This window comes from Athene noctua, chromosome 2 (genome assembly GCF_965140245.1).
Source record: "Athene noctua chromosome 2, bAthNoc1.hap1.1, whole genome shotgun sequence".
Lineage (NCBI taxonomy): Eukaryota > Metazoa > Chordata > Aves > Strigiformes > Strigidae > Athene > Athene noctua.
This window is the reverse complement of record NC_134038.1, coordinates 124,878,530-124,890,999: the sequence shown is the minus strand read 5'-3', so window position 1 is coordinate 124,890,999 and position 12,470 is coordinate 124,878,530. Positions and strand designations below refer to the sequence as shown.

Sequence of the window (12,470 nt, the reverse complement as noted above, 5' to 3'; positions counted from 1 at the left end):
TGGTGGGACCAGCAGAGGAAGGAAAGGCACTGCTGAAGGTACCAGGAGGGGGGCAGGAGTTGAGAGGACCAAAAGCTCTTCTCTCAGCAGTGCTGTTGACTTATTTAAATTGTTAGTTTAGCTGCTTTGTGACATTTCTGTTTTATATGCTGCACTCAGATTCCTATGAAGTGCCCAACACATCTTTCGGTACCATCAGGGAACTTAAATTTTCATCTAGTGCTGAAGTTCCTTCTCTGAAGAAATAAAAAACAATCTCTACGTGCTTTGTGAATCCTGCTTTCCTAACCAACATCTAACCTTGAAGTATTGCTGCACACTGATCCTGCTTTAAGGATCTTACAGTAAGGCAGTGTCATGTAAAACTGGGAGTGTATTTAGACTGGTGGAATTCCACGTTTTCCATGAAATTGATTTTTGGCAAAGCAGTGTGTACTTGAAGTCAGGAAGATCAGCCTCCACGAAGATGCAACAGTTTGCCCTCAGATGCAACTGCTGCTCTCAGGAGCAACAGTTTGCAAGACAAATTCCTCAGGTTGGATTGGTTAGAAATGAGGAATATGAAGGCGAAGTTCTTAGTAAGTCAGGCACTCTTATTGTGCATTTTAACTGTAAAAAACAGCTGTGAACTTTTTTCTCCCACTAGATATCTAACCAAGTCAGCTTGCCCTTATTAAAAAAAAAATTAAAAAATCTTCCTTGTGTGTTATAACCAGTAACCCTGCTGCTTTGAGTAGTCACTTGTTTGAAACTTTCAAACCTATTTTGCAGTATTTAGGTGTTACAGAATTTTCTCCTTTATTTTGTGACAAATGTTTCATCTTGAGCCCTCTCCCACCTACAGAAAATAGTTGACTTTTTAAGGGCCACAGAAAGAAAAACAAGAGATTGAATTTATGTCTGGTAGTGAAGAAACTTTTTCTTGGAGGTGTGAGACACTGTTGGTGTCCTTTACTCAAACTAGGCTGAAGGTACTCAGGAAGCAGTTGGCCATCCTACAGGTCAGCTCCCACTGTGCTGGGTGAACAGCTGGGTTATTGTCTTTTGCTAAAAGTATGACCAGTCACTCACCATCTCAGCTGGGACTCTGCTGCATGAGTGGCCCTATTCAGTTAATGTGCAAAACACCAAGCAGGCTGACCCTTTGGTAAAGATCTGAGAGGGAATGATGAACCTGAGAAACCTTAATGAACTTTGACATCAGTTGAGGAACTGAGTGGTCTTCTGCCAACAGGACTTGGGTGGTTTTGCGTGTTTTCTGTGGAAAGGCTGTTGCAGCAAATTAAGAAATCCGAGCTTGGTTCTGTTTGCTACTGAATTGTTGACTGTGAGCTTTGACTAATTTATCATCTGCCTTCTCATAAAAAATTTTGTAGATGTCAAAATTCATGTATATCAACTTTGTGTAGGCATGTACAGTGTTCTACTCTCTTCTGTTAAATAAATGAGGGACTTTAATACCTTGATGTCTTTTAGGAAGATTATGGATCTTTGAAAAGGGGAAAGGAAACTCTTCTAAAGTTGACTCTTACCAACTGAGAAGAGCTGATAACATATGTAACTTCTACAAATGACAAAGGGCTAAATACCTTTAAACAGGGAAAGGTAACAATTTGGACCATACTTAACTCAGCCTGAGGTCTTTGTATGGAATACTTGGATACCTAAAGAACTGGCTGAGGAATCTCAGAAACATGAAATTGTCTTTTGAGAAATTGTGTGAGACTGATGACGTACCTGATAGCTGAATAAAAGCAAATGTGATGTCTCGGATAACTGAAGAAAAACAAATGCATTTTCTCCTTTTAAAGGGGAAAGGAAAGGAGAAACAGAAGAATTCTCCTATATGTGTATATATATGTAAGGTTTAGACACGTGGATTTGCAAGTTGCCATGCATTACCTGTTCATGCATTCATTCATCAGCAAAGGCCAAATAACATAATCCATACTGAGGCTGTATTACAATAAAGTGCCTTAATTTGTTTGCCATATGCTAAGCATGCCCACATGTCCACATATGGATCAGCTGATGTGCAATAACTTGGTGATGAGAAAAATTACTCATATGTCTAAGCTTTTATTATTTCTGAGTTATAGACTGTTGTGATCTCTAACAACTCATTTTTTATCTGGTTTGTCAAGAAGAACTTTTTTAGACAGACATCCATTTTCAACTTGGGATGGAAAGAGGCAGAGTCTGGATACCTTGCTTTGTTAAACAAAAAGACAAAACCAAAAAAACCTTAAACATTCACAAACAAGCTTCTATTAGTATGTTACTGAGTATTTAGTCAATTAGTGCTTCTGTTTTCTCATGTGCTTAATGGCTTTTGTAGTCCAAATATAGTAAAATTTCATAAGGTTGTGTTTAAAGTTAATGGAGACTTCTGATGAAAACACTGTATGAATACAGAGTACTAAGATTTAATGTTAAAGCTATTTCTTCATCAGTACTATATAAGATTAAAGAATGAATGAAAATAGTAATTACTGGATGAATTCTGTTCCTGTTCACTTAGCAAAGACCATATATTTTTCTGTAAGTGGCTGAAGGTCACTCACTTTTGTTCTAAGGCACCTTGATTTTTCAGGATACATGCAGCACACAGCTTTTAACAGACCTTGTACTTCTTAGGTGGAGATTCACCCTGTTGGGCAAAAAAGGGCAGAAATCATTTAGCATTTACTATATACTAGTTCCATGTCTGTCTGCTGCTCAGAAATTTTTTTTTTTTTAAAAATGAAGTTTCTATTCTATGTCTAGAAAATTTAGGGAGCCTTTGAAACTTTTTGATCAGTACCAGGGAATTGCAGTTTAAATCATCTTATTACTATGTTTTCTAGTACAAAGTTATTTTGTTTCAATATTGTGATGCCAAAATTTGCCATGATGACAGCCTGGTCTTGCAAGCTTAGTTACAGTATTCTGTAAAATCTGCTGAAGGGCAGAAAATAAGCCTCCGGAATCAGAGCTGCCCTGTCCTAATTGCGATATTCCAGCTGGGATTGTGATTGTGTATTCTTCAGAGTAGTTCTGATTTGCCCCAAGGTGTTTGTGTCCCACAGCATGTGTTAAACTTTTTAAGTATGATAATTTTGCCAAAAAGCTAGTTCAGTAATTGTACTGTAAAAACTCCCAACTTTATTAATACAGTATTGCATCAGAAATTGCTGTACTTCTCACAGCCTTCTAAAACTGTATTCGCTGAAGTTTACTGTTTGCTTCCTCTGCACAGTAGTTGTTTCAACATTTCCAGTTTAATAATGCATCCCAGAAGTGCCTTAAGGAAGTCTAATTATACAAGAAGTTGACAATGTTCTGTGTATTTTTCTTTGCTGAATCTATTTCAGGTAAATAGAAATCTCTATTTAATGAGAAACAAATATTTGGCTATTATAAAAAACTTATGCAAGGTTTCTACTTATTTAATTCTATTTTGGCATCTGAACTGAACCTAACATGAATACTGGTTTCTGAAAGTGGTAAAATTTTAACAATCCTGCATTCCCAGACTCTCCTTGCAGAAAAAAACCAAACCAACCACCTGATCATGTCTCAACCAAAAGCTACTTCTGGTTTAAATGAGTTAGAATTGTTAACAATGTGGTATGCAGCTAACACAAATAAGTCCCATTTTAAATGATAGGGAGAAGAAGATAACTTTATATTGACCTTGGTACACCTTAGAAGTGACTATGTGAAAATATGTATAGAAACCAGTTAACATAAATGGAAGCCAGTCTCAAATTTTTATTTAAAAAAAAAATAAATTGTTTTGATTCTTATTGTGAGATGTGTAGATGAGGTCTGCCCTTCCCTCTCCAACTACCATCGACTTTACAGAATCTCCTTACAAAGTTAGTGTTAAGAGTTTGGCCTTTGGAAAGAGACAATGTTTTCAGCTCTCATGGACCAGAGTTTTGACTTTATGGGGCTTTGCTTGTTGAGCATGCCTATTAAAGATCAGTCTCGAGGTGTAAGCAGAGAAGATTGCCTAGCTCACTGAGCAGCTGGAGCCAAAAAAAAATGCTTGTGCTTCTTGCTAATCTCAGAAGTCACTGTCTCAACGTTTGTTATCTCAGTAGTAGCAGGAGCAGAAAGATGCTTCTCTGCAGCTCTTTCTCTGTTCATACTATTCCCTGCCTGTTACTGCCTCCTCCTTCCTCCTCTTTACTACACCTCCAGAAGCTTCTGACCAATACAGATGTGTATCCTTCATTCTTATTTATATTTAACCTATACTCTTATTTTAAGCCAGTTGACCCTAATCTTGCAAACTCTTAAACTCATTAGAGCCAATAATATTATGCATGTGAGTTTCCCTGATGATTTCAGTGGGCTGGCTAATGCATGGAAGTACTGCCATACTGACGCGTCTAATGAGGTTTTTTTTTAGGATGGTAATTTTTATAAGGAACCATGATTAGGGTTCATTTGAATGTATCTTCTGCCATAATATATCTTCAACCTTAATTATGGTCGAGCATAATTTTCCTTTCGCAGGGGAGATTTCCAACTTGAAATATCAGTGCCTAATATCCCTTTTCAGGAGGAGAAAAAAAAAAAGAAAAAAAATCCACATCCCCAAACATCAAGAAATGCGATTATGCAGTGTTCATGTTCAGATACTTCTCCATGATTTGTTTCTGACTGCGTAGCCAGTTGTTGTATTTTAACAGAGGCCATGCACGCTGCAAGGCATGCATATGCAATTAATAAAATGTTATGCTACTCCAGCAAGTGTGCAGGCTTCATTCCTAAACAGGCTGACGTCATCAGGAGCGTGGAGCCCTCCCACTCCTCCTTGGTAATTGATGGTGACGGGTTCTCTGCTGAGCTGTAACCTAACATAGGGACTGAATCAGATCAACAGCTGAGAGAAATCGCCAGTGAACAGTATCGCTCCATATAGACAAAAGCTGGACACTTCGAACCGGGCCTTAGACGGACAAGAAATTCAAATAATGGTTAATGCAGGCTGATTTGCTGAAGTTTTCACTGGTGCGCTGCTTTGTGTCGGAGATTTTGCTCCTGTAAGAAGCGTTGCTGCTGCTGGAAGGGCTGGCCCACTTGGTACAAGGCTGACATGCTTGACAGACGCCTGATGTCTCCTCAAACTAAGCACATTACTCCTGGGGTAAGCATATGTTGAAGGAGTGCAGGCCAGATGCTCGGGAGACCTTTAATTTTACAGTGCAATGTACAGGCTGGCTTGCAAGTTAACTTAATTACAGTTAAACTGTTTCATTTTGCTCTCATCTAGCCAAGCTCAAACGTTGTTGAAAAATGTGCCAGCCTCTTTGTGGAAGTCCAAATTATACTTTTGAGCCTCCTTTTTTTTTTTTTTTTATTTTGAAAACATACTAACTTGCTGTCACGTTGAAAAACTGCAAAAAAAATAGAGTTGAGGGGAACAGAAAGCACTTGCAGGTGGCTGTTGCTGAGAGTGCTTCTGTCTTATAACCCTATTAAAATAGTTAAAACGAAGTAGCTTGCTGTTTGTTGTGTGTTTTGGGGGTTGTGCCGAATTGTTTTCTCCTCAATACGAGAGCAATGGGACTCTCTGCTGGCAGTAGTTTGAAGTACATTCTCTTTGCAGATACAAATGTTACACTCTATTATTTTCATTTGGGTTAGGTTGTAATATGCTCATGTTTTGGTTTGGCAGGATTTGACCCTCTATGTGTATCCTGGGGCCAGGGACTTATAGTAGCAGATATCCTACTACTGTGGTGCTAGTAAAATAAAATATAAATAGGTGACAAATATTGACTGTGCTTTGTTTTCTTTTTTACACTGTAGAAAACAAAGGATGGAGATTAAAAATAAAAGTAATATAGGTGTAAATTTAAGCCAAATGTTAGGCATAAACTTGCTGCTTTCTATAACCTTTATGAGAAATAGAATATGGCTGCAGTGAAAGAAGTGTAACATAGGCGTGACAATAGCTTTCCAGAGTTATTCTGAGAAAACCCATGAACAGTGTCTTGTGTAACGGCTGCTCCACAGCTTTCTTCTAGAAGGTAAATAGATCTGAATCAGTTCTATTCTTGTATTATTTAGGGATCTCCACATAGGAAGCTGAGTAGTTATTGCTAACATCCATTCTATACTCCTCTTACGGACAACTTTTCTTTACTCAAATTAGAACATGCTTGTATGTTTGTGGGGGAAATAATGGAAGTATGCGATGAAATAGGAAGGTATACAACTACCATATGCAACTCCACTGGACTTGTTTTCAGCATGGATGTTCAGAACAGCTCAAATCAGCTACTAGTAAAATTGTAGAATCACTTATGTTGGAAAAGACCGTTGAGATTATTGAGTCCAACTGTAGCTATAGCTGCCTTTAGCCTTTTCTTAAGTAGTTAATATAGTTAAAAGCTTAAGTCCTTAAGTCTTAATATATATCTTCTCCAGGCAGTTCTTAAGAGATCTGATGAATTAATGTGTTTTGGAGTTATCTGACAATCCCAATAAAATTATAAATGGGGAAAAATTGGAGAATAACTTTTTTGATGGGAAAAGGGTGTAAAATGAAAAAAAAAAAAAAATCAGTTGGAAAATACTGTTTTCCTGAAGAGAAGCTACTTGATGTTAGAACTTAGCACAAATAACGTCCAGTTTCCATGCTACATTTTCATCTTTCTGCCTACTGGTTATCAAATAATGTCATCAAAGGGAAGGTAAGTTTGATTTATGTGAGCTATAGAGTAAAACAAAGTTGTTTTCTCATATCACACAGGAAGAAGTCCAAACTCTACTTGGCATAGTGATAGAAGTCCTGGTGGACAGAGGAAAATGTTACTGTTTGACAGGGTAAGGGGGTCACACGGAACAGTGCTGTTGCATGTACAGCGCTTGTGAGCTGAGAGACAGCACAAATTAGGATAGGGGAAGTGGAACACAGGTAGAAAGGAATAAAATTTGGCTGAAGGGATTCAGCTGTGCACATTACATGGATTTCTGCAGGTTTGGTCAACCCTTCTTTTAAAGTGATGGTTGATGACCGTTATTTTCATGTTTCCTCAGTTTCTGTTCTAGTTTCTAGATGTGTCATGAGGGGAAGAAGACCATTTAGCTTTGCTAATGTGAATTTTGGCTGTAGTCACTTCTTTTTCAGAAGCGTTTCACAGGAAACTGCTTGCAGATTAGCTTGTCTTGAGCGATACTAGTCTTCAAACATTATCTAATTGAAAAATAAATTGTTTAAATGGCTGAGAGGAAAGTAGTGGGAAGATTGAGAAGATTAAAAAGGAGATGCGAGTTGAGAACATTCATATTTCTTGGCATTTATGATGAAGTAAATTGACTATTGATGATAATCTCTTAATGACAGGTGTTGCACCAAAAGTGGATACAAACTGCATAACTGAAGAGAAATTCAGTTAACCTTTTTCTGAAGTGCCAAAATTCAGGATGTCCCTTGTAAGAAGTCAACCCCTGAAGTATTCAACTCAATTAAAATGTTACAGTATGATTAAATAAAATAATACTTATTGCATAACCATTGACATGTTTTCACCACCAACACAGTCCTTGTGACATAGAAATTCTTGAATATGGAAAGTTTGGTAGCTGCCAGAAAGTGTAAGCACATCAGGCACAGTAGTTCCTTATGGTCTCCTGAAGCTGTCAGTTTGTCCTTACCTCACCCACTATGCAGAGGGATGACATCCTGCCTTTTGCCAATTTATCCATGATTTCCATGGTATGTTTTTAGCATCAGTGTAATATATACTTGCTGCTGCTATTTTTTATTCAATTTTCAAATTGCAGTGAATGAGCTTAGGAATTCGTAAACTTGGAAGGACTAATTTTGCTATTTGCTTTCTAGGATGGATAGTGTGGAAATGCAGCATAACAAGGGTGTAAAAGGAGGGGAGGTAAAGTGCCTTGAAACTTTGAAACTTCCATTGCATTCAGATATTCATTTGGTAGGCTATTAAACCACTGTGCTGCTTGGTTTTTTTTTTTTGTTGGTTTTTTTTTTTTTTTTTGCTATAAACCAAGATACAGAGGACATAATTTTGAAGATAGGTTTTCTAATTGCATATGCACTTATGACTTTTTGCAGTTTTTTAATTACTGTTCTCTAAAGTCCTTTGTTGTAAGTACAGTATTTCTTTACAAATTTTTATGCGCCACTGGTGCTGCATGTACACTGCATGAAAGCCTGTGGTTCATATCATACTTGCAACTGCTTAATGACAGCAACCAATGTTCTGTGAAAAAGACAGTTTGAAAATTCTCCATACTGTCTGAAAGACTAAATGTTTACATTGCTGCTCATGCCATCATCTTACATTTAAACAAGCTGCTGAATATTAAAGCGTATGGACACTCTTTGTATAACAGCTCTGAGTTTTTAGGTTGATTTCCTAAGACGAGATTTATGCAATCCCACTTTCCATCTGTTAGTTGTGCTTCTCAGTAACTTCAATCCAATGGCCAATTTAAATCAGTCTTGCAGAGGTCTCAGAAGTAGTGAGAGCTTATAACAGACCTTCTTGGAGGCTGGATGGAGCTGTTAAAGCCATTTGCTCGACTTGCCAGAATGTGAGAGTCAAGGCACTCTCTGAGCTCCTCTGGCATCCAAAAGGTAGCATCCATCCAGCCGATGAGCACAAGTTTAACTCCAGAGTAGCTGAAACAAATGCTACCTCTTGTTCAACCAGCAACTCAGGGAAAGGGAAAGGAAGTTTGGGGAGGGGAACCAAGGGTACAGAGCATGTGGTGTGTAGGGAAAACAAGAGAGAGCTGAAGGTATTGTGGAGGTGTGTGTGGGAAACCAGGCTTCATTACTTCTGCTGTTCACAAAACAACTTGTTTTTCTTCACCTTGTCATTAATGATACATTGCATTTTGCAATATTTTAGTGGATATAAAGTTCTGTTTTTTTCTGAATGTTTTGAGGCTGCTGAAAGGATGCTGACAAATTGACAATTTAGAATATTCATCCCTTAAAAATTATTAGCTTGATAGTTAATCGTATTGGTAGGATATTAGTATCAGGAAAAAAAACAAAACAAAACAAAAAACCAAAAAACAAAAAACCAAAACCAAACCCACAACATTTTAATGCTCTGCTAGCAATTCCAAGTATAAAAGCTAAATTGCACTTTGGGTAGGCTCATGCTGATCAAAGCATCTCAGTAGAAAGACTGGCTCACAATTGCAATAGTTGTGAAGTAACTTAGTGTCTTCTCAGTTTGATGAAGCCCTCAATCAAGTATGTATTATCATTTCTGTGCAGTTCAGCACAGTCTTGTAAGTACACAGTTCAGCAGCTCAGTTCATCAGGGTAGTTTCCTTGAAAATCTGTATGACCCAGACATGCTAGACTTTATTTTTTTTTCCCTGTTATTAAGAGCCTTATGATTAGGGGGTTGGACTAGATGACCTTTAAAGGTCCCTTCCAAGCCAAATTATTCTATGATTCTATGTTTTTGCTTACTTGTTTAAGCACTATGCAGTGACTGTTTTTTATTTGAAAGTTTCTGATTGTTTCTTTTTATGTCACATTCACATATGTGGTATCATCATATGATAATAAAATATGCATATCTTTCTTGCCTTTTAATAATGTAACAATGAAACAAGTATTTTCAAATCATAGTATTATTTGAAAGAGTAATCTCTTCAGTATTTGCTTTCTAGAAACTACTAAATGAATATATGAGGCATTGGAAAAAGTAATGTTTGAACTTTTTTAATACTACTTTTCAGCAATATTTCCAGTTCATCTTGAAAACAGGGTTACTTTGGTATGTAAGAAACAGGTTAATACTTAATTATGTAATAGTTTCAGTAGCTTATGCTACGGTGGAATGCTGGAAAAGTCATTTTTAAACTAAGCATTTTGATAACTTTCTGCCAGTTCAAACTAAATCAGTGAGTTCCCAGAACATCATGATATTTTCTGGCTGAATATTTTGTCAAGAAAATCAGCTTCTATTACTGTTCCTTCACATGGATCTCCCACCTTCATTAGAATTTGTATAGACTTAAACAAAGCAACTAGCATTGTAATGGTAGGAGTCTTTCATTTTAGGAGGAGCTTAAGATGTCTGAACTAAACTGCTCGAGAGAATAATTTCCTTCCTAAATTTTAAAAAGCAACTTTCTGCATTGATGGTGGTTTACTGTAAATCCATATTCTGTTCATGTCATGCACAACACAATATACAACTTAGGTTCTGTGTTATGAATTTAGGGGAGGAGAAATTCTTGTACCTTGAAATTCAAAACACTGTCTTTTTATAGGTCGCTACGTTATTAAGATCAACAATAATGGATTTGATCAGAATTCTTACACTAGACTTTTTTCGTCGTGGTAAATCAATTGTCTAGTAAATTTTTTGTGCTTTGGAGGAGTTAGTGACTTTAGAAATCCTCACCCAACTCACCTTAGTATCACAGATTTGAACCTGAAAAAGGAAGTGAGAGATGACTGCTGAATCAAACGAACAGGTTCACCTTTAAAACTCTAACTGGAATGTGGAAAATGCAGGAGTGCCTTTCTTGGGATATCAGAGCCCTGCAGTCTCAGACAGAGAAGGCAAGATACAGAAATGCAGTTTGAGGTATGCTTTTTGGTTTGATGCCTGAGCTTTCAGTATGGTCAGCCCTGAGGAACCAGACTGTCCAGAGCATTCTTTTTATGACCCCTGATTGTAAATCGTAGCAAGAGGGAGGGGAAAAAATGTACCAAACAGAAAAATGTAATTGAAAAATCGCATTATTGCACCAGTCTAGGAGAATATAACTGGGAAAAAAAAATGTATCATTTCAGTGTAGGAGAGGGAAGGCTGCCCTAAGTATTCATGTTCTTATTCTCTGACAAGATTCTCTTAATTGGGTGGACAAGGAAGACTGACTAAAAGTATCTTACCTTCATGCTGTGTCTCATCAGGACAGTTCTGAAAATGTCGTTGTAACATGTTGCATTAATTCTCTGTAAGGAACAACTTACTGTATGTATTTCGTCCATTACATGGCAAACTATCGATTCCACTTAGCTAGCATACTGGTTCTTCTGACTGTGTTCTCACTGCAGTGCACTGAGAGTTATTAACCAGGGTTACACATTTGGCTCCCTGCTCATTAAACTGAAGTATGTTTCTGCAGTGCCAGGGTGACATCCATCCTCATAGGTGAGAGAGGCCAGTACAACAGCGCATGTGATGCCTAAATTCCACTTAAGTCCTATTCTGAGCTCTGAAGTGGGTCTCAAGTGATACATAGTCCTTTTTGCAGAGACGAGTTTTCCAGCTTTCACATCTCACCAGAACCCATTTCACTGGGGCTTGTTAAATTGTACAAGCCAGAAATTAGACATAATTAATAAAGTTTTTAGGCTTGCCAAAATGTGAACATCAGGAATACCGGAGGTTTCAAATGTAGTAAAAATGAAAAGAAATGGGAACTGAGATTTGAAGAAGTGTTGAGGGAGGCCAGAGAAACCACAACATTTGGTGAGAATCAGTAACTTAAATTGATGGAATTATGGAATAGTGGCTTGTGCCAAAAATACATAAACAAAGCCAAAATGTGCCAAAAGACCTCCTGTGGTCTGCTGTTGTGGCTCTGCTGAACAGATGGACCTTTTTTTTCTGAAATTAGAACAGAATTTGTTCAAGTTTTACAAGCACTTTTATAAATGTGATTTTGAGATAGGGTTGGAGTTGGTACATGAATTGTTATCTCATCTTAAACACCAAAATAGTTGTAAAGGACCAAGGGCTTGGATCTTTCCTCTGCAAAGTATCAGTTGATAAGTCAATATCCCGAGTAGGGGAATTGCATAGTAATAGTAACCAGAGGACAACCTGTAGCTTGAGCACGATTTTCAGGACACGTATGTGGCAAGAGGTGGTTAATATCCCTGGCAATTCATGGTAGCTCCTGTATGCAGCTACAAGCCTCAGTCACCAGCCCTGGGAGATCAACATCTGGTGATCATCCAGCTGCTTGTGACACTTGAAACATTTCAGTTCACCCAGAAGCAGACGTGCTGAGTGTGAGAGTTAAAAGGCTTTCACTAAAATTAAATCCCAGTGTTTATGTAATGTAGCATTCAGTGTAGCAGCATGTAGTGCTGACATTATAGAGTTAAATTAGTAACTTTTCAGTGGAAATCTGTATTTTTAAGGAACTATAACCATCACAGTCTGTTTTTCCAGAGTTGTATAAGTTTTATATATTTTACTTCAAGATCTTAGTGTTATCTGCGAAAATTGGTTCTATTATTGACATTCTTGTGCTCAAAAGAATATGCATTTCCCTTCTTGCCATTAAGAAATACAGTAAAATGAACATTATCTCCGTTTTAATCTTCAGGGTATATTTTTTAAAATGTGGTTGTTAAAGACAATTTTTTTCCAATCACCTAAACCTCTGAAAAAATTGCCAGCTGTTTCAGAAGTGTTTGGCTGCACATTTGATTGCAGATGACTTGTGTG

General features: G+C 37.4%; 1 protein-coding gene and 1 long non-coding RNA gene across 8 annotated transcripts in view; one reads left to right on the top strand and one right to left on the bottom strand.

Moving 5' to 3' along the window:
• The window catches only part of CACNB2 (calcium voltage-gated channel auxiliary subunit beta 2), a 263,484-nt gene that overhangs the window by 130,774 nt on the left and 120,240 nt on the right, over positions 1-12,470 (top strand). The window contains exon 1 of one of the 7 annotated variants that reach the window (XM_074900183.1): positions 4,894-5,140. The exons of the other annotated variants lie outside the window; for them this stretch is intronic. Within the exon in view, the coding sequence (XP_074756284.1) occupies positions 5,090-5,140 (51 nt within the window). The 5' untranslated portion in view covers positions 4,894-5,089. Of the gene's footprint in view, positions 1-4,893; positions 5,141-12,470 lie in introns of those variants that run through there. 7 annotated transcript variants of the gene reach the window in all.
• On the bottom strand, positions 2,072-11,039 carry LOC141957913 (uncharacterized). Its single transcript, XR_012633205.1, has 3 exons — positions 10,901-11,039; positions 2,599-2,650; positions 2,072-2,207 (listed from the first exon to the last, which is right to left on the bottom strand). It is a non-coding gene; the product is annotated as an uncharacterized LOC141957913 (long non-coding RNA).